Source organism: Trachymyrmex cornetzi, unplaced genomic scaffold (genome assembly GCF_001594075.2).
Source record: "Trachymyrmex cornetzi isolate Tcor2-1 unplaced genomic scaffold, Tcor1.1 scaffold73, whole genome shotgun sequence".
NCBI classification, from domain to species: Eukaryota; Metazoa; Arthropoda; class Insecta; order Hymenoptera; family Formicidae; genus Trachymyrmex; species Trachymyrmex cornetzi.
In genome coordinates, this window is record NW_017300059.1 from 926,851 (window position 1) to 950,541 (window position 23,691).

The 23,691-nt window shown below is 31.6% G+C and overlaps 1 protein-coding gene across 1 annotated transcript; it reads left to right on the plus strand.

Annotated features, from left to right (window-relative positions):
- Positions 1–21,552: 21,552 nt before the first annotated feature.
- On the plus strand, positions 21,553–23,412 carry LOC108767826 (allatostatin-A receptor). The gene is made up of 2 exons (XM_018517894.1): positions 21,553–22,205; positions 22,998–23,412. The coding sequence occupies exons 1-2, from the start codon at positions 21,562–21,564 to the stop codon at positions 23,410–23,412; spliced, it is 1,059 nt and encodes a 352-aa protein (XP_018373396.1). The 5' UTR covers positions 21,553–21,561.
- Positions 23,413–23,691: the final 279 nt, after the last annotated feature.

A 23,691-nucleotide genomic window follows, 5' to 3' on the forward strand; every position in this document is an offset into this window, starting at 1 on the left:
TTTGTTCTGTCATGATCGAAAGTATAATGACATTTTTTTACAAGGGGCGTAAAAATGCTTCATTAAGAATATTGTTTATTAGAACAGCTTATATAATACTGAATACAAGAATAATTTGCAACTGTTAATACTAGAACATAAAAATTGTATTTTTAAATGTTAATTATCGTATAATATTTAATTTGGTAATTGTTAATACTAACTTCGTTGATTTACATATTTAAATCATTTGAAGAATTGAAAATGTTTTATGTAACTATTCCTAAAAACGATCCTGATGTAATGACAATATTTCAGAGTTTTCAACATAAATGTATACCAAGATAATAAGAGATTCAAATCATGAAGTTAATTTTGAAATGAGGGGAAAGCATAACAGCGATATTGTTTTCCGAATTCCAATAATATTGGTTCAAGATAGAATTATTTTAATGCAGCGTTATTATTCGAGAGATCTAATTTCTGATTCTTTCTAAAAATACATAAACGTGAGATGCAACTAAAAAATATCCGACGGTGTGGAAAACATATATATATACGAATTTTGCGGAATTGACACTTTCAATAATGTTTGTATAGGAAGATGGATAAGCTGTAGGTGGTGAGAGATATTCACATTTGTGATGATTCAACGCACATACACGTACGCTGCATGATATTACAAAATTTATAGTGGCATGCACCTGCCGCGAATTCACAAAATATTTCCGCAACATTCCTCTCCTCCTTTTTCCCGGGAATCGAGTATGATCTGCGTAATCGTTGCAAGAGTTATCAACACTTCCTGCTGCAACGCAAATCTATCATACACAGTATATATACAGAGTGATACATAAGCAAAAATCATTTCGTTTTGGTACATATTACTATCTGTTACTATTAGGAAGAAATTCATACGCGCGTAGTATCTCATAGTTTTGAATAATTATAGACATAGAGCTGTTCGAATTTCTCTTTCTCTCTCTCACATCTCCGCGCGAAGGACAAATTACAGAGTTGTAATTTAGGTTCTATTATCTCAAACAAACAATACGCAATTTTTACATGCGAGTTACAAAATGCACATAAAATTTCAAACAATTTGGACAAACTTAATTTCTATGTCTTACCTCATTAAAAAAGAAAGCTAATTCTTTTAACATTTACTTCCATAATAAAAAAGTTCACATTTACATCACAATAGACTCACAATAGTCACGAAAAAGTGATGTCACTAAGATTATCAAAGGGTTACAATAACATTACATCTTCATCTGTATATGTTATAACAGTGTCACAGTAAGTAAAATTTTTCTCATAGCTACATAATGATGCTATAGCGATATCATGTCTGTGACAAAGCAGACATTTGCACGTCATCATGACTTTGCTGTGATATCACTCCTGTGACAGAACGGACATTTGCACGTCACCACGATTTCATTGTGATATTATAACGACCTTTTTGCTATGGAAATAAATATTAGAAAAAGTAAAATATATTTTTTATTTAATTTTATTTCATTAATTTATTTTGCAAATATTCAAAGTACTATTGATTTATTTTTGTATGAAATTTTTTTCTTTCAATAAAATTTTTTGCTGTGAGGATAAATACTAAAAACAGTAAAATTTATATTTTATTTAATTTCGTTTCATTACTTTATTCTGTAAACATTCAAAGTACTATTGATGTATTTTTGTATAAACTTTTTTCTCTTAACAATAATATTGATATTCTCATATCTCTCCAAATATAAATATTTTCTTTTGAATCATCGTATATATGCACTTTGTACATCCGAAAGAACGAACTAGGAATGCGTCATGAGAGGAACGAATAAGATTTCTTAGCGAATCTCGACTTTCAACCAAATCCATCTTTGCTGAGAGCATAATCGATAACATGCCGCATTTATGAAAATTTAAATCGACACGATGAAATAAAATAGCGGCCCTGAGATGGATATTTACCCGATAATTCTTACTGGAGGGAGCTATCTTGAGAAAGCAATGATATATGTACAAATATATTATATGGCGGATTTTACGCAAATAAACTATTATGAAGATACACGAGAAGCTCTCCGATCTTTTATACCCAAAACATTTTCAATTCAAATAGCGTATCGTATCTTCTAATTTGAAATCTTTAAACTTCTAACAAATTAAATATATTATTAAAAACAGAATTGGGATTAACGCATTATTTGTAATGTCGTTATCGTTACTTTTTCAATAACGATTATTATTTTTTCTGTCTGTAATGGTAATAGCAACGTCGTTTATATATTTTTACAGTAACGGTAACGAATTCAGCCTTTTTACAAAAAAAAAGTAACGGTAATGATAACACATTATTTTTATGAAGTAATATTCCCAATTCTGATTAAAAATCAAATCACGAGCCATGTAATAATTAATAAAATATTTGAATTTTTTAATCAACAAACATTTAAGGAATGAATATCTAGGCATGATACGATCGACCTAGAAACGCTCAATCCGAAAATAAAGAGCTTAAATAATGCTCAATGTACAGTGCCGTAGTGTCTATCGATGGTAAAATATGTATGTTACATGATATACAATGCGTGATTATATATACATTGCGATATTCATCACAAAACACACGTAGCACATCAAATGTGTACTTCGCGCGTTCAATGTAGAATGCAGCGCTATGGGGAAAAATCAATTTTTCGAAAGAATCTATGTGCCACTATATATCAAAGCGATGAAGAAGACCCTTGACGTGCCGGAGAGACGGAAATAGGTGATCTACTGAACAGAAGACACTTATTGGACAAGTACTACAGACGCTCATCGGACACACGCGCATGCTTCAGTTCTTTTCCTGAGGAAAATTAACTGAAGAATTTTCGTGAAACATTGGAATTTTTTTAACATGTAATGTTTATTATTACGAAAAAATGCGACTTACGTACAGTGTTACTCTGTTTAGTCATAAATATAATCAATTACTAATTCGATTATTCAATTGTTTTTTTTTTAAATTATTAATTTGATTAATCCGGTCAGATTATTCTGACATTAGTATGAACCATGTTTAAATAATGCAATATTAAATTGAAGGCGAATAAGCAGATGCTACGTAAATTGTAACGAACAGAAAGTGCAAAGTTAACAAGATGTACATTGTTTGCACATGAATTATTAATGGAAATGTTAAAACCGTCTGATTTCACAATAGCAGAATAGAATTATTTAACTTTTTAAAATCAACAAAATGGTGTATCGTTTGAAACATGAAAGAATTCCAATATTATCATTTCATCTTAATTACAAGTCAAGTTTAAATTATAAAAGCAAAGGAGTAAATTTCTATTCCTCTAATTTGTTTCGGTTTTTTTTTTAGATGGCATCGTATTGATTTTAATAGAAAGAATGATTTTGCTGAAATATCTAAAAATTTTGCTAGATACAGGTCTAAAAATAATTTTGTTGGACTTTCAAAGTATTTATTTCAATGTAGAAATCTCAAGCATGATGGAAAAATGTTGCAATAAATTTTGACATTTAGCTATTCCCTGTTTGAGAGTCCTACATAATTAATAGTCCAACAAAATTATTTTCAGATTCGTATCAAGCTAAACTTTTAAATATTTCAGCAAACTCGTTCTTTCCGTGTAAATATTAACATGTCTATATATCTAACATTTTAAATTGAAAAATAATTATTAACTTAAGCAAAGTAAAAATACAGTGACTTTAGAATAAGAAATACAGCTTTTTATTTCGATATGCATAACATAAAAACTTTGTAAACTCCAGTTCTTTTAACAGAAAATATTGTCTGAAATATTTTCTATTGACATATCTTACCACCAGTAGGAAAAGTTTTCCTTGTCTACTTTGCTTTCACAGGGATTGAAATTACATGGAAAGTTTATAACGCGAGCATTATTTCTCGGCAGACATGACGCACAATTATTTTACATAGCGTGCAAAGAAGCTGTATTACGCATAATATGGAAAAAAGCAGTGAAATAACGAAGGGTGGAGACTTTCGCAGAAAAATATAACGCCACTTTCTTTCTTTAAATAACTCTTTTCTAAAATTGATTTTATTTACAATTTCCTTGTATTCTTTTACATTTTCCGAGAAAACGAAATATAACTATTACAGTAAAAGACTGTATGAATTATGATAATAAGTTTTCTAATTATTTTAAACAATGCAATTGTAATGTACTTTTTCTTGTTTTTATGCTTTGTATATTGCGACAAATGCAATGGAAGTACTTGTATAGCCTCAAATTATCGACAAAATTGTCCATCTGCCTATATATAGATTTACATTAAATAATAGTTATTCCTAATGTTCCAAAAATTTGTATTCCGTTATCTAGCAGTTCTCACGATCTGATTATCTCCGATTTTCTAAGCGAACAGATTGGATCTCGCTGGGGATGCCGAGGAGGGGATGTTATGAATTAAATAATTGCAACGTACCCAGGTGCACAGTGAAAAAGGTCGAATAGCAGCGGGATTTGAATTATCCTCTGTTTGTATAAATGTTTTGGCCGATTTTACGATAGCTATATAAATTCACGTGATTGTCCCGGCGAAATTTCGCTCGAAAAGACCCATCCGGCGTTGGATGTAAAACACGAAACGATTTCCAATTAATGTTACGTACACAAGTATTTGGTGAAGTTACACTACTGAAAAGTTCGTTTAATCGACTGCACGTTTTAAGATTACTTCGATAGAAATTATGAAGAAAATATGAAAATATGCCCCTTTCCGTTGTAAAAAAAAAGAACGAAACATAATCCTTTGTATTTAATAATCGCAATCGTATAATAATTTCGTAATCGTATAATAATTTAAAGATACGTACAAATTCCTGTGATATCGTGAGAAGAATGGAATTTTTAATTAAATTCAGAATTTCTCATAAATAATTGAATTTCTTTGCTTGAAAAAGCGTCAGTGTTTTATCCTCCAAATATTTATTGTTAGTATAACAAATTTAATTAAAAAAGAAATGTATTGTGTAACTATTGTAATTTGTTATCATAAAATATCACTTCTTAAAATTTTCTTGATATCACGTGTTTCATATTTCATCTTCACACTTGTGACTTCTCCATTTCGCAAATTGAATTCGTGACGTGATCTCCTTTTTCGTTACAAATCTTTACCTTTTTAATTTTTCCGCCAGTTTGCCTGACGAGAAACTTTTCTACATATCGGTTTATCGATCCGTGAATAAATTTGCAGCTCACCAGTAGTCGCAATGCAAATAGATACTAATTTCCGTAAAGCATCGAAAAAATACTTTTATTGATTTGCATTTTGACAAGTTGTAAAATTTGACGTAAAAAAGAAAAACACGCTTAAAAGGAGAAAGAAAATGTAATGAAAAATAATAACGGGTAAAGTAAATATGGAATTGTAAAATTTATAGCGTTGTCACAAGTTATGAAAAACGTTTCATTTTTGCGACATCAAATTTAAATGTCAAGTGCTTTTCGACAATTTTAAATTTTAATTTACATCAGCAAATATTTAATTTTTTATAGGAAATTTTATTATATGAATACTCAAAAATTAAAATTAAAAAACTTCTGTAATACTAGTAATACAAATACTGAGTTTTATTTTAATTTAAGAAAATTTGAAGTTGCAGCACAAATAATAAATAAATAATAAATTATAATGCAATTTCAAGCCTTCCTTGAGAATAAATTAGCTCTCTGAATTTGATAATATAAAGTAAAGAGAAAAATAAAGGAAGAGATGAAGAAAAGAATGAAGGAAATAATAAAGAGCAACGATAACTGAAACTATGCAGAGAGTTCGTAAAATATGGACACGTAATTTTGTGCAAGTAACTATTGGAAAACGCGATCGGTGCATTCTGCAAGCAAAACTTCGCTTTTCCCACATATACATATATGTATATATCCGCCCGTATTCATACGTGAGCATGTGCAAATGCTCTACTCAATCGCAAACTTTGTGAACAGCCGGTGGAATTATTTATAATGCTGGCTATTCGCAAGTAAAGTGTTTAGGACAAATCGATAATAACTTCATCAATCGTTATCTTTCTAAACTAGTCCCGTTCTTCGTTCTCTTATCTCTTTCTTTCTTATCCTTATCCTTTTCTCTTTTACCTTCTTTGTTATTCTTTGCAGAGAAAGTAAGTAAACGAGGTGAAAAAGTGATCGATCGAAAGGCACAATAACGGTGCGATGAGAAATAAAAATTTTAACGGCAGGAGAAGAGAAATTTTATTAACAAGAACCATTAGATTGTGCGAGTAAAACGGAAAATATATTATGATAATTCTGATTTGTTATTTTTATATGAGACATTAAATCACGAATTATCATTTCTTTTTAGCGTAGAAGTCGACTTTTATTTCTCAGATTGCACAATACCGTTTGACAAGATTGTGAATTATGTACCAGTCGATAGAAAAAGATTGCGTAGCTTTAATAAATTAATCTTTGATCTACCACATTTGTATAAGGAACGGTAATCCGACGCGAATACTCCATTCTGTCATCATGGGTACGTTTTCGATCGAATTTAAAAAATGGAAGTATTACTTCGTACTTTTCCATAAAATTATTGAAGTATTAACGCTTCAATTGTGGCTAGTTCATTAAGCTAAACGTTGCTCGCTCAGGCAGATATCTTCTTGCATGTTTTGCGTAAATTTTCCATTAATGGGATTAAAGGAAAGAAGCTAATAGAGACTTTGCGATAACGAATTTCAGACAAGATAATCGCTATTATCATGTTAATTCATGTAAACAATTAATAATAATGTGAAACTTTCTCATGATACCAATTAATGATTTAACAGAATGGCAGCTAGATAAGAATTCCAAATAATAAACAATTGTTTTTTCCGAAACATTAAACTGTATTTTTTTTTAATGTATATGAATGAACAGAAAAATTTAAATCTTTTAATAATTCAATTACTATTTAATCTTATATTTGTCCGCAATAGTGCTTATAGGCCATTGATCTGCAGGCAATGATTTTTCTGTGCAAATGAACTGTCGCACGTGGCAAATGGAATGTCAACAAACAATACTTGGTAATTAATTTGTAGGTAAACGAGATTCTCTGGTCAGAAGAAGAAATGATTTTTAATAAACCGTAATATTTATTTTTCTTTAATAAACAGAAAACAATTTAAAAAAAAGTTATACGTATTTTTTTCTAATTTTTTCCATAGAATTATAACTGGCGCAATAATTCCCCTTTACACAATTAATATTTAATAATTGTTTGCAATAATTAATTGCAAAATTAATTATTAATTCCTTTATAATATGTCAGAAATATTTTTCATGATTCGATCCTATTTTCAAACTGTTGTTTTTTTTTTTGTTAACTTTGCTGATCTAACCATGAACACCATATATAATAGGTTAATAAGTTAATAACTTTATTCCAAAATCACAATTTTAATTCCGTAATTTCTGTGAATAGTTTAACGGACTCGTTCATAACAACAAAGTGTCTTCAAAAGTATGCAAATTTGCCAGTTACATTTTACGCCTTTTTGTTATTGGCATTCGATTGAAACTAGCCGAATTAACGAGATGCGATCATTGTCGTCAGGTAGGTGCTGAAGCATTCGAAAGCTGCCAGGAATGTTCTATTTAACAAAGAGAATTCATTCGTATTCTCCAGTGTCTCTCTGGGATTGCGTTAGTGAATATATCCTGGAATGAGGCACCGAGTCGTAATTCAACTAGAGAATATCCAGGGAACAGTACGATATTTCTCGTCTGGACACGATAACTGGCAGTTATTATGTTCAAATAAAAGAGAAGGAAACTACAGAATATAGGAGGAAACGGAAAAAATACGTAATTAATTTTGTTTATTAATTTTTATATTTAATTATAAAAACATGATACGAAAGGTTGTGAACCAAAAAAACAGTATCAAAATGTAAAATAAAAGAAACAAATTTAATTATCGGAAACTATAATAAAACAAATTAATAACAAATGTCGTTTCGAGTCCGATCGGATCATCTTCAATGTTACACAAAAATTTAAATTAAAACACGTTTTTATAATTTTATTATTGAAGCACATGAAACGATAGATTTTAATATTTAATTATATCAGTTTATAATTGGTACAATTTTTCAATTATTATTAATTAATTTTTCATGTAAAAAATATGAATTTAATCCTATATATTAAAATTGGCGTGTCACGCTTTTTTGAAGCCTCTTTTCAAAGGGGTGTTGGAGCGCTCCGATTTCGACGTGGCTTCATATCCGAGGGTTTTTGAGGTCGCTCGTTCCAAAATCTTGCTAAAAATTTTGAATTTCAAAATGGCTGAATCAATATGACGGATGGAAATGTTACCGAAATTTTAAATGTTTTCCGATTTCGGTAAAAATTGGTATCGTGAGGTTTTTGAAAGTGAGAATAGGGGTGGGGGAATTAGGAGAAAGTCTTTGGACGGTAAGAGGGGTAAGACAGGGGTGCCAACTGAGTCCGCTGTAATTCAATGTGATGACGGCGGACTTGAAGGAGGAGATGGGAAAGGTAAAATGGGGGGAGGTGAATTTGGGATAATTTTTCTATTAACATTTGGTTAAGTGGAGGGGCCAGCTAGGCAGACATTAAAAACAACCGATATGGAAAATTAAATACACAGGATTTATGCGCTACTATTTCCAGGCATTTTTGGTTTTTGCGCTGCAACACTTAATGCACTTCTCTCTTGGAGCGAACAGTCATATTCACCCCTAAGTCACGTCTGCCTAGATGGCCCCACCTCTTAACAAAATCATAATGAAAAAATTATGGCATAATGCGCTATTTATGCGCTATCTATATCCGTAAAGAACAATTTTTCCGCTCATTCCGTTTAGCTAAAAAAAAACTTTTCTTTGGGGGGGGGGGACTGAGTATGCAGTCAGTGAGCCCACCCACCCGTTAAAAATAACCGACTTAGAAAATTAAATACACGGGATTTATGCGCTATTTATGCGCTATCTGCATCCGTAAAAAACAATTTTTGCGCTCATTCCGTTTGGCTAAAAAAAAATTTTTTCTGGGAGGACTGAGTACGCAGTCAGTCAGCCCACCCAGACGTAAAAAACAACTGATTTAGAAAATTAAATACACGGTATTTATGCGCTATCTGTATCCGTAAAGAACAATTTTTGCGCTCATTCCGTTTATTCCATAATGATTCAACCACTTTGAATTTTCAAATTTTCAAACCTCCATAATGATTCTGTCACTTTTCTTATTCAAACATTTTGAATCCAGATTCGTAATATTATATTTCATAATTTCTAAAAAAGAGAGCATAATGGAAAAGCGCGCGCGTAGCGCACGCAGGGGATGTGCTAGTAATTTCGATGTAACAATTAAAATTTATTGTTCATATATTAATGTGTATGTATTAGATTAAATTATGTAGCGTCTGCATATACAAATGAATTGGGATGCATCGAACAGCAATAATACTGTGATAGATATATACCAATACAAACTACTTCCTTTATACAACGATCTTTTCACAACAATCTCTAACTATCTCTTTCATACTAATCTCAAACAATACCGCCTATATTAACTGGTACAAACTGTTTACGGTATTTTGTATCATGGTAATTCATTCAACATTGTTGAACGCTAGACTATAGAACGTTTTTCACACGAGAGAAGAATACTTTACGGTCCCCAGATAAATCATCACCGCGTACTTCACGTGAAGCCGTTGAGAGAATCGGGAAATTGAAGTTTCCACGCCGGAAGTTCTCGATAGAAGAACCGTGCAGATGTTACTTATTTCGTTACTTCGTATTTTTGAAGTTTTACGTTAACGTTTGTTCACTTAAGAGCAACGTTTTACATGGACTTAAAACGGAATTGTTCAGAAATCTTTTTTATAAAAAAAACCATTGTCTTTGTCGTGTAATGTAATTTCTATAACAAACTTTTTTTTTTATAGAAGAAACGATTCCTATAAAAATTATGATTCCTGATTAATTTAAAGATTTTATTTTGTGATTAATACTATTGTTTAAGAAAGAAATGTGCACAAGAACAAAGATAATGGTATTTTTTAATATATTGAATCCCGTTAATTGCTCTCTCCGTTGTCACAATTTTGAAAATTTGATTAAAATCGCAAAAATGACTATTTTCATGTATTTTGATATATTAGATACAACTATGTGACGTGTTAAAAAAGTTCTATTTCAGTCAAAATTAGGTATATATTGTCAGGACTTTCAGCTCTTAAAAACAGACTTGTTGTGTCGATTATAATTAAAAAAATATTTGTAATTAATGTAGAATCTATTGCATCAAAGTTGCAATTTTGTATTTCCAAGTATAATAGCACAATAAATTGATAAATAATGACAAATAATTCTAAGATTAACTATCAGACGATTTCTTTTAATCCATCCATTATAAAGCAGCGGATCTATGAAATATTGTATTTATCTATAATACTTTTTATCGTAATTTAACACATACATGTATAAATCTAGATATATCTATCTGTATAACACAATATCTAACACAATTTTCAAAGATCTGTTACCTCAAAATATATAAAAAGTAACATTTCACTCACCCAAAGTTGATCATTTCACCATCACTCAATGCCTGTTCTAAGTTTCCTCCTTTTCTTCCTCCACCTCTCGGTCATTTTTCTTCTCTTAGGTTGACAAAGTATCTTGCTCACATATCACTTGCATATCACTCGTGAGAATTTCGTTAATTAATTTAGGATCGCATGCGAACTTGAAATAACCGTAACATACGGCGACACTTTCTATTATCTAACTAAAACATGTTACAGTTGCGTTTTGAAAAAATGCGAAGATTTGCGGAGAATCGCGCACCTTCCCACTCGAATGTGGAAGTTCTTCGTTGGTTTTGGGTGGTCCTAGTCCTCTTTTCGAGATTCACTTGGCCAGTTTTCTTCGAGATGCGGTAAAACAAATATAAAAATTGGAATGCAATGCACCGGCCATCTCGAACCGGGCAGGTGTAGCAAAAAGAGATGATGGAATCAAAATGAAAATGGACGCCTGCGACTACGACGTTTCAACGTGCCCAGACGAATGAAGGGACTAATGATAATGTGATACAATTGCACAGTCGAAGCCGGCCACGCTTTTCAAAAATATAATTGAGGTAATGCAACACTCGAAGCGAGACAAGACGCACGTCCGACCCGCTCGAGTCCACGCGACTTAATGTTGGAGCGTTGAAAGTTGAATAATAACGCACCGACCGCGCGTAAACAAAGCATCGCACGCCGCGTGAAAACAAAGACCGAGATCACACGTCAATGGTCTTACTACGTCATATTTAACGGATTTTTAAATAATTTTCTGAATAATCAATTTAATTGTTATCCAGTCGTATTTTGGATATTTTTCGATGGATTATAATACACGTTTTCCCTCCTTATTTCGTAACTCATTACAACTCATCTACGATAGATAGCACAGAGAGCTCAAAAAGAATTCAGAAAGAATTTAATTGTTTTGATAGCATTACTGATCCATTTGAATGAAAACAGGTTCATCTTTTTAAATTCTTTATAAATTAGCGTAATCTGTTCAAAATAAACTCAAAAAGAATTTTTTAAATATATACGAATATATTTACATAGCAATTTGGTAAACAGAATTGTATTCAGTGACCAAAAAACTATGGAAAACAAGTTATCCTTGTTCTCATGCTCGAAAAAAATAATTTTTTGTTAAACAGCTCAGGTAGCGAGCAGATATTATTATCGTAATTTTAACGTACAAATTACAGTAAATGAGATTATAGCTTGGAAGTGTAATCGACAATGTGGTGCACACATTCAAATACTCTCAAACTATCGTCGTGGTTTCGTATCCCGACTTGGTAAATACGTCGTTTGCGGTGAAATGCGATGAAAGTACCAAGTGCTTCCCCCGTCTCTCTCTCTCTCTCTCTCTCTCTCTCTTTCTTTCTTGAGATTTATTTGGACATCCGTAATTTCCTCTGTGAAATTATGCGTGGAACTAGCTGCAAAATTCGTATAGGCAACAGTGCTTTATATACGTATACATATATATTGGTGGATACTAGACTAATTGCAAGTACCCGTATCTCTAACAATTTAGAGATGAGTTATTGACAGAGAATTCGAATGTATGTTCAAATATTGTTTGAGTAAATTTGTATAACGCGAACTTAGTTATAATATAACGAAATCATATGATAAAATTTGTTTAAACTTTCCGTCTTTCCATTAGTTAATATCTACATTATACGTAGGGCATTCCAATATTTAATATTATATATAAATGTTTATTTTATAAACATAAAATATAAACAGCATACAGCCACGCGTAAGGTGTTTTTTGCGAATGTCATATATTTAAAAATCTTACGTTACAGATAAAAATTATAGACGTTTCGGCTTATATATCAGGCGATCTTCAGTATACAATATAAATAATATAAAAATATAATAGTTCGTAGTCATAAGATTAAAAGAATTGCAATAAATAAACGATCAATGATTCTTAGTCATAAGATTAAAAGAATAAATTAACAATAAATTTTTGTTCGAATTACAATCAACGCTTGTGTAGCAATAATTTTCAATATAAAAGTCTCATTAGGTCTCATTACGATCAATCGATCGTAAGAGGATCAATTACAAGTCAAGGTTTTTAGTAATATATAGGATAAACCAAAAGGAGTTTAAAGTGTTAAACTTTTTAAAGGGTATAGGTAATATTCGACATTTTTAATGAAGTTTTTTTAATGTTTACAGAATTTTTATTACTTCATTATCCGCTGTAAAGTGTTCGTTTCATTTGTATGTATCTCGCGGATCACAATGCAAAGTTCTCGTGTGGTGATGAACAAGCAGTCAGTATAAAACAATTAAGATCGTACAAGAGATAGAGACACAAAGCTTTTATACAATTTAATACAGTTATGTATGTCTTATTCAATTCTTTTTATGTAAATGCAATTTAAATACGTAAACTTGAGGTCGGATGAATTTTTGCATAATTCATTACAACGCATCGCGAATAATTTCACGTCGTTAGTACAGGAGTGTTATCTTTCCACTGATATTATCCCGTTGATAAATTGCGACAATATATTTGTTCGTTTCTTACCGACATTTTATATAATAAGCAGAATAGAAATTACGGGATTAACGCTTGTTAGTATCTTATAAACTCCACAAGTTGTGAAGGATTAACGTTGGGATAATCTTATTTAACAAGTACTAGACGTGGTATAAGTTTATATTTATCCAAGAAGTTTCTGTAGAATAAAATAGAATAATAATAAGTATCTTATTTTAGTGATTAAGAATAAGCGAGATATATAAGAAAAGAGAGTTAGCTTTTATTTTTGCTCATGTTTTTTTCTATATTGTCTTTACTGTATCAAATTATTACATTTTTCACTAAAGAAGCTCCGTTTTTTATACGTTATATTTTTTTTCGAAATATGATAAACCGTGAGCTCGATATATTCCTCTTAACAGCTGCGTGTTCTCGCAGAGATACGTGAATAAATAAATTTCTCGCGACGCTTCTAGAAGAACGTGAGGAAGACCATATTATCGAACAGAAGGATGTTCAAAGCTTTTTCGCGGATCTAAATTGCGTACATACAGGCTGACGCGACGTGACGGAAAGAACCATTGGAAAGTAAAAGTCTCGGCATAAAATACGATAAGAAAATGCTTCTTGAGAAGTTTTCTCCAACCGTTGAAATATCGTCTATGTGATAACAATAATGATCTCCTTAGCTTTACCGCACATCTTTCAAATCGAATCTTCTGTTCGAAAAACGAAATATATGAGATGAGAGAAATGAAATTGTAATATATTTTAAATCTTCTCGTACATTTCTGAAACAGAAACTCCTAAAAATAGAATACGTACATGTGTTTGCACAATAAAATTGAGTATAAATGTATTATATCACATTTTGTTAATATCACATTTCGTGAAATAGCAGTTCTGTTTTTCGACGTCGGGGAATTTCACAACATATATTTTCTTATCATATTTTACGTCGGGATTTAATTAATTGCAGTATTATTAGTATATCTTTATTTTATGATATACTCAAGTTTTGTGTTAAACAGTTAATTTCTCCCATCGTATAAACTTTTAGTTCTTTAAAGAATTTAGTCGATGGACTAAAATAAATAAAACTAGTATTAATAATTATTTAATTGATTATTTAATTTTTATTAATAATATAGTTCAAATTTAATTGTATAAAAATGTGAACATAGTAATGATTTAAATCATCGATGTTAAAGAATGAAGAGTAAATATCTGTTTATTAATCATAATACATAAAAATGTACCGCTGTAACATAAATTTTCGGGATTGATATAAAAAAGGATTTTATTTAACAGATTTTATATATTATACCAGTGAGAATTCACATTGGATTATTATAAATTTCCTTGCATCTTTTGACAGTTAAATCGAATTATGATCAAATTCAAATATCTCTAAAATATAATGTTACTGTTAATTATCTTCTTCGATTCTCTTTCTTACTCGTAATTTCCTCGAAATATTTGGCTTAATTAAGGCTTTGTTCTAGCAACGAATAAATTGAAGCAAACTTTGTTGGACGAGTAAGTGCATATATCTGTAGCTCACATACGTAAACTTTGTTGCGAACAGGACCTTCGTTTGCGACTGAATCCACTTAAAAGATCGATTTAAACATGCATAACGTCGAACTGTCTCACAACAAAATTCCAACTAACTGTGAATTTGAATCGATGTTTGGATTAATGCACAAACACGAAGGCAAAACACGTGTGAGTCAAATATGCACCATGCACGTCACAGTTCTAAATAATTGGAGAAACAACATTAACGATCTATATTTCGAAGTTGCCCTTTTGTTTACAAAACTGAATACTAAAAGCCGTGTGTATAACTGCAATCCGTTTATCGCTATGAATATTTTAAAGTGATTAATTAGGACAAAGAAATTTACATATACTGTTCATAAATTTAAAAACACTTGTGATTTTCTCATGAAAAGTTAAATATTTCGGTAAAAAAAGTAGAGAGAGAAGTTTATAAAAACGCATTTAAAAGAGGAAAGATAGAATTTTAATTTCTCAATGATATCTCAAACTTCGTTTTTCTATGTATTTACCATAGTTCCTCTATGATATTTTATTCCTAAATTACATAAAATTGAAAATTGATATTTTTTAAATATTTTTGCTTTACTAAAAGTATAATTATAAAGCTTTACTGAAAATATAATTATAAAGCTGTAGCTTGATGAAACATCGTCAAACAAAAATTAACAAAAATAAAAAAGTATTTTAATGTAAACTTTCTAATCTTTAACATCATTTTTTCTAATTAATGCGATAATTTTTCACAATAATATCAAATTTCTTGTATAAGAACTCACTTTTACAAAATATTTTTTAATTTTAAAATTAAAGAGTTTACAGAGAAAAGAAGAGAGAAAAAATTTTTTATATAATATTCTCGTTCGATTTTTTTTTTATTTTTAAGGATTTTTATATAACTGAACTTTTTGTGAGAAAATTGCAGGTATTCCCGCGAACTTATAAACTGTAGTATATATTTCCCATGAATTTGAATGAATAAAAGTGTTATTATCGTATTCAGTGACCCAAAAAACGTAAAATGTGTATAGCTTATGTTGCACTTTTCAGCCCAAAGGCCCATTTTACATATCGTTCTTTGAGTTCTTTCAAATTGGAATAGTTTTGAATTTAATACGACTTTACACTGAATTACCTATTTTATCCTGATTTAAACAGTATACGTGCAGAGTGCAACGATACGGTTAATTATTCATAAAAGTTAGATCGTTAATCTTTTGAACTTTTGCCCTACGAATGCAACTATCTCGCTTCTGTTTTATATTAAAATTAGAACGTCAAAACCGACTTGATAATGTTGCGATTATTATCCTCTACCTCTATGTAATAGACGCTAAAAGCGGTACGGCACGTAATCGAGCGAGGACAAAGTCGTTGCAAAATTTTAACAAAAAGAAATATATTATATGATAATAAAAGGTGAGTTTAAAGCGTGTGGCGTAATATAACGCATTTCCTAACTACAAAGATGCAATAAATATTTATTGGATAAGCCGATTGCCATTAATTGGTAAAATTCCTTGTATTGAACAAAAAATCACGAGCATCCTTCGTTTATCCAAACAGTCTTTTGTCAGCAAAAATCTATGCATATAACACGCTATTATATTGGGTGTTCCTGAACATCAAATTTAATGAAAGATTTTTATTTAATTTGTTATACAAAAATACAATTGAAGATCGTAGCATATATTTTACAAATTATTCTGAATAAATGAGGAAATAATAAATCATATTGTAAGAACACTTCATCATTCTTTTATCTTTTTTCTTGATTCTCGAAAGTACCAGGAAGACTTTGACGATAGTTAACTGAATAAAACAGACCGACCATCGAAAGAAAAACTCTGGAATTCTTTGTCACATAACGTCAATAAATTACAACGTTGAAAGTTGCGAGCCGAAAAACGTGCGACATTAATTCGCTAGAGTAACAATCATGTTGCGTAATAATAATGAGGAAAATATCTATATAATGGGACTGCGAATAATGATTCCATGAAAATTAATATTTATAAAATATTAATTTTCGAAGTTGCACATTCGTTGCAGCAGTCTCTGTTTTTTAATCGTATATATGATGGAATTTACATAATTTTAAATTATAAACTATATTAAATCTTAGTATATACAAATAAAATTTATAAAGTATTTCCTTAATAAAATATCGAAACATAAATTTTTTAATTGTAAGCAATGAAAAATAAAAAACTTTTTGTAAGTTTTTATTGATTAACGAAATATGAATAATGAAATCTTATTTTATTTTAATTTTATATTTGTATCAACAAAATATTTGAATTTTATACTTAATACTATAATTAGTTAATTTAAAATAAAAATTAAGATCGTATAAAATCAAATACGTTAAAAAATTTATTTGCGAACTTGATAGTATAATTTCGAATCATCTAATCCACTGTATTTTTTTTTATCTCGCGAGAAGAATTGTTTTATCTCATGATTGCCATATTGTTCGATTCACCAGCAAAATCAAATGACATCTCAGCTCACGCAATAATTGGAATTTCACGCACGAATTTACCTGAATAACTCCTTTCAGATTTCGCATAATACAGGCCGAGAATTGACGTCTCTTCCCTCTAATATGATACTTGGTGGTCGATTAATTTCCCTTGCGACGTCAACTTACGTCCTTGTTTCTGGTCGTCGGTCGCTCGATCCTGTCCGACGTGAGAATATAACGTGCAAATACATATTACAGGAGCACGTGATATTGTGAAATGTTCTTTATTGAGTTTGTAATCTCGCTATTTCCGCAACGTGTCTATATACGGTATTTTCGATCCATCACGAATCCGTATTTTACCTCATCAGGAAATTTATTTGCATTGGAAATCGATACTTTCCTTAATTTTTTTAACATACGATAATTTTCCGGTCTTTATTTACTACATACGATAGATCGTTCTTGACTAGATTAATTTTCATCATCCTTACAAGTATAAATTATTAAGTGATTCTTGTACATATACTTCAGTCTTACACATATACTGTTTATCTTCAAAAAGTACACAGTTGGAAAATTTATATTAAATTACGTTTAACACAAGACGAATATGTTAGAAAATAACATAAATATTGTGTAAAAAATTAACATAAAAAATTTAACATCGACACAATTTGTAAACAATTTTTTTTCAATAAAATTAACCTTTTTAATATGTCAAATTAACATATTTTATTCATTTATTTTTAAATTTTTATTTAAAAATGTATTATTTCTATGTTATTTGTTAATTTATTCATAAATTGTGTTATTATAATACTAAAAAATATTGTATATCAATTAACAAAAAATATTCAAACAATACAATTATATTAAATTAACACTTAGATATGTTAAAAAGTTGGCATAACAATTTTTATAAGAACCAGTTTCAATTCAATACAAATACAAAATGTTTTTTACTATGTATTAAAAAAAAGATAAAGACCATTATTTAGCCAGGTACTTCTAATATGTTAAAGAAAAAAAATGCGCATGACACACACACGAATAACCTGAACCTCGTTATATTTCTAGAGCTTATTTTTTAGTTTGTACGACAGTATATTGAAATAATTTTTCAATTAAGGGTCTTCTCTCGTCTTTTAGGTGCAAATTTATAGGGGTATAATCGCATTTTTATATTCGATGGGCGCTGCGCTAAGCCACGTACTAAAAGATTAATTTTTACATGCGCCACTCCAGTCCTTTCGCAAACAAAGCGGTCTTTTTGAAAAACAAATTTCTCGTTTCTCTTTCCTTCGCGTAATTAATTTTGCCAACCTGTGCTATTGATCCGTAGATTTTCGGAGACGTGACGACGCACTGATGTATCTCTGGACACGCCAGATGAGAGACAAACGCGCATCCCATCCACGAAACCAACTTCTTTCAAAGCGCTTTGAAACTTGCTTTAGCGAAGAAGCTGAAAAATTATGCGTGTCTTAACATATTTTTTAAAGAAAAATTAACCTTTACCAAACTCAAGGAACAAATTATCGCATATTTCCGCTAAAAATACTTATCCCGAGGAAATCAAAGAATGCATTTGAAAGACGGGGAATCAAGAAATTGAAGACTTCAAGAAGAATGCTCAGTGAATCGCGACTAAGAATTTTCATAATTACTTTCTAATCTGGATCAATGCGTCTTCGCCGATCGTAATAATAAGAGGAATTTAACAAAAGAAAAAAGTGTTTTTCAATAAAAGCTATTGAGCTTAGGTCAGAATAAAACTGCAGCTCTTATATGATGAAAGCAAAATTGACAAAGCGATGAACGCCAGTATGCCAAGTCTGCCTTTAAGATCTTCGTAAAATTAAATTCGTTTATCGTTTGGAGGGAGAATGCTCGACAATAATTTTTCAGCGCGGTTTACGAGCGTCATTCATAAAATCTCGCGAACAAATGTGCGATCATGAAGATAATCCGTCATTCTCGGTGTGATCACCGTTTTATCGACGTACCGAACATTTTTATCTTTTTAAACGATAAATTTTTAAAACGAATTTTCTCCTAATGTAAGTTATATTAATTTGATTGCCACGCTATGGATATTTGAACGGTACGTAAAATTAGCAAGAATCTCGTCACTCATTTACAGCTGCCAATTATATTTACTCAAATTAGAATGATTTTACTAAACATTTAAGATATTAAAGAAACAACATAAATTATATTAAAATATTTAAAAACAATAAAATGTAATGGACTAGTCACTAGATTATTAAACACAATTCCGAAATAAACTTGACAGTCAAAGTGTTAAATGTTAATTATAATCAATCTTTTTAAGAAGTATTATTACCTTGCAATCTGCGTATACAATTGCACATCTGACTATAATAAACAATGGCTGTAATATAAAAAAAAATACATATTAAAAAGTATACAAAAATTCATAAATTGTTTTATTATATCTGCACGCAAAAAAATATTTTGCTGCTTCAGCTAGAATTATAACTGTTTTTCGTATCTGATAAAAAATTATGTATCATACGCATAGAATTTATAGCACAAATCTAAATTCTATCTCTGTCATCTATATGATTAGATCCAATATAGCAGTACTTGCTAGAAATTTATTTATTTTAGCTATTTTTCGTACTTAGACAATTTTCGCTTTAACTACAAGATCACTTTTTTGAGCGTAAGTATCTGTTTAAAATTTGAGCATAATTTCTTATTGGCTTAAAAGTTATTTAATTTTTTCGTTTACCTTGATTCTCATATGTAAAATGGCGTAATTATTTGCAAACTTGATGAAAAAGTAGCATTACGAATTAAATCAAATTTTTATATGTATAATACTAATAAAGCTTTAATAAATGTTCGTACAGAAATTTATTTAAATCCACTCGTTTAAAAGTTGTTTACCAAAAACTGCAGCAAAATATAATAATTCCGCTGCATAAGCAGTTAAAAGCCAAATAACTTGTTTTGTTTTTACAAATGATTTCACCGCGTATTTACGACAAAATTTTTTTACTGATGTTCGCCTTTTTAGATGATTTTGGCCAGTATTTTTAACTGATAATATGCAGCCAAAACATCATTACGCGGTTTTTTACATTACATTATACTGTTAGTCATGCATATAATTGTTTTTGTCTCGCCAAACAACATTTTGCTCATATTTTTATCTATAACAATAGCATGCAATAATAGTAGAGATATATATGCTGATAAATATATGTTCTTATTTCTTATACAATATATCAACGGACCGTAAAAGTGTTAATTAAGTCAACTTTTTAAATGGTTGAACAAAATTGTTGTTTTTGTGTGAGATAATTGATACGTAAATCCAAGCATTCACGTCAAATGACGATTAATCCAACATGGATTTTAAATTAAAATGTTCCAATACAAATGGCTTGTTATCAATTAAATCAATCGCGAGTATAGGACACAATTCCGAGAACTTGGATTTACGATTCGGAAAAGAAGACTTACATTCGATTAATCTATCGCCGCAAATCACTCGACGATAGCCAACATCTTAAATTTCCCGATCATTTGTCGAATCGTTGCAGATTTATTGTCTTATGCCGTTTCATTCCTACGAATAGAATTTCACGAGAGAATCTTTAGAGCGAAAAATAAGATGGATTAAAGTGATTATGGAAGGAGGAAAGAAAGACAGATAGCGGAATATGGAAGTTGAAACGAAATCCTTTTTGCCGTCACCGGTATATAATTTTCAACTTTAAAGGGTCGCCGAAACTTTTCACTGGAGTCGTCCTTCGCCTCTCTATAATAAGCTATGAGACCGCGATCTCTTAGTTTCCTCAAACTCGAGTTGGCAGATCACTATTATCACTCCTCGACGATATAACGACTTAAGAAGCGGAGTTTCAAACGTCCATCACTTACGTGGAAAATATATAAACGTGCGAATTATTGCTGATAAAAAGACCTCGACAAATAGAAAATATATGGTAAACCTTTAATTTACTACAATGCAATTGTGATCAATGTTATTATCAATGTTACGCTTTTACATCCTCTTCTTTAGAAAATAACAGGACGCGCGTGGAACGTTCGTGCTAGTTCGTATATCGAAATAGCGACAACCTCCCATTTCAACTCCATTTCATTTTCTGCATTTCATGCAGCTCTCGTGACACGCGCTTCTATCAGAACAACATCGAATACGCTTGTTTTTGTAATAATTTTATTTACGAAAATAAAGAACAAAGGATGGCATTCCATAAAAAAAGCGAGAATATAATGAGACTCGATGGCCATTATCTCTCTTTAAATCCAAACGTGATATACGAAATGTGAATCACATAATATCTACTATTTTTATATTGATTTTACTAGCAATATAAGTTCAAATATCAAGTTTTAATAATTTTGACATTTCTATGTTCTAGGCAATCTGATGGTGATTTTCGTGGTGACATTCTCCCGTCGGTTGCGCAGCATCACGAACTTCTTCTTGGCGAACCTGGCGGTGGCGGACTTTTGCGTGGGCATATTCTGCGTCTACCAAACGCTCACCAACTACTTGATGAACAGCTGGCAGCTAGGTGACTTCCTCTGCAAGGTGTATATGTTTGTGCACGCGCTCTCGTACACCGCCAGCATACTGATCCTCGTAGTAGTATGCACCGAGCGTTACCTAGCCATCGTCCATCCTATCAAGTGCCGGTCCATGTTGACCAGGAGACGCCTTAGAATGGTGATAGGTGTAGTATGGATCCTGGCGGCCGTGTACGCCTCGCCCAGATTTTTCTATGTTGAGACCATCAGCAATCGTCTCAATAGCGGCGACGTCGACATCATCTGCATAGCTAATATCAAGAAGCACAACAAGAACGTTCTGGACGTGGTGAATCTCGTCTTGCTCTACCTCCTGCCGCTCTTCCTTATGTGCTGCCTCTACACAAGGATCGCCATAGGTCTCTGGAGGAGCAGCGCGACCCTCGGAGGACCCGGCCTAGTCGCCAGGACGAAAAATGGTCGAGTACACCATGTACACACGTCCAGCAGAAACGTACTGAAGGCACGACGCGGCGTTATCAGGTATGTCTATTTCCAGGTCACGTTAGGTAATAGCGTCTTCAATTTCCGTCTCGCTGAAATTAATATCCGTTGGAGTAATTGCATCTGAGAATTCGGCGGTACCGCCACGGTGAGACAGTTAATGATAATTAAATTATAATTTCATTTGCTTATTAACGCTTCTGAATATTAATTAACTTTGTTGACATCAAAAGATTTTCAAGACATGTATATTTATGTCTATATATAATAACGAAGAGTGAACGTATATTTGCTAATAATTAGCAAATATTATTATATTACGTTTGTTTTGTCATTTAATGTGTTGCAATTTAATTGAGTACAATAATTTGACATATCCGCCTACACTGCCTAAAAAGTCTGATAATAGCTACCGTATATTTTGTTTAGCGGGGCAATATATTTAATAAATATTACCAAATACATATAATAACAATCAACTGGTAATAAATTGAATTGTTTTGTTGATATGAACAAATATTTATGTTATTTACAAAGCTGAAAAGTGTAGTGAACAGAAACTAAATTTTTAATTATAAACAAAAATTTTATTTTTATTAAAAATGCCTGTTTTGCTGAAGACAATTTTTTTTCTAGCGCGCGTTTCTTTATCATCGATATTACGTAGAAAAAGTTTTAAGAAATCTTTCAAAGGGATCGTGTCATCAACGATTTTATGTCACTAGTGACTGTCATCTATTGTCGTTCGATCTTAAGGACGTTTTAGAAGTCTCTTAATTCGTCAGAATAGCGCTCGGGGCCAGCCATCAACGTCTCACCACTGTTTTCCAGAATGTTGATCGCAGTGGTGATGATGTTCGCCGTGTGCAACCTGCCTCAGCAGGCGCGTATCCTCTGGCGACACTGGGGCCCAAACTACGATCACGCGTCGGACTTCAGCACTTTGCTGACCGTGTCGACCTTCCTCATCTCGTATATGAACTCCTGCCTGAACCCGCTGCTGTACGCCTTTCTATCACGCAATTTTCGCAAGGGTATGCGAGAACTACTGCACTGCAGAGGGTCGAGAAACGACGGCGGTGCCTTAGCGATGGTGTGTGCCAGCACTGATCACAACCGCCACGAGAATGGCATTACCCATGTACCACAGAACTCGGTCGTCCGACTAAACTCTGTGCAGGACAGCCTATCCACTACTCGACAGACCATCACTCGGCATAGCACTTTGTACGGCAAGAGAACTTAATAAACTACCGTCGTCCGCGCGACGGCAGTAGATCGCGAAGTGATTCTTTACAGGGTATTCCAGGACGGGAGCTGGCAGAATCCTTCTCAGGGAGGTGCGCGAGCGCCTGCGGGATCTTTTTAGAGGGTCTATTTTGACTCGTAGTTTATTTAGTTTATTTTAACGAGAAATAAACGTAGCGTTGCATTGCTACGAGCATTGAGAGACCGTTTATTCGGATTTACTGAAGAGTTTATAGATATTACACTGAAAGAAGGAAATGGTTGCAATTACTATAAT

What these genes read in the sequence shown, in the direction of transcription:
- LOC108767826 (XM_018517894.1), top strand. Translation starts at nt 21,562, where the DNA reads ATGGTGATTTTCGTGGTGACATTCTCCCGTCGGTTGCGCAGCATCACG. An exon ending in GCACGACGCGGCGTTATCAG is followed by an intron (nt 22,206 to 22,997) that starts GTATGTCTATTT and finishes ACTGTTTTCCAG; the next exon opens with AATGTTGATCGCAGTGGTGA.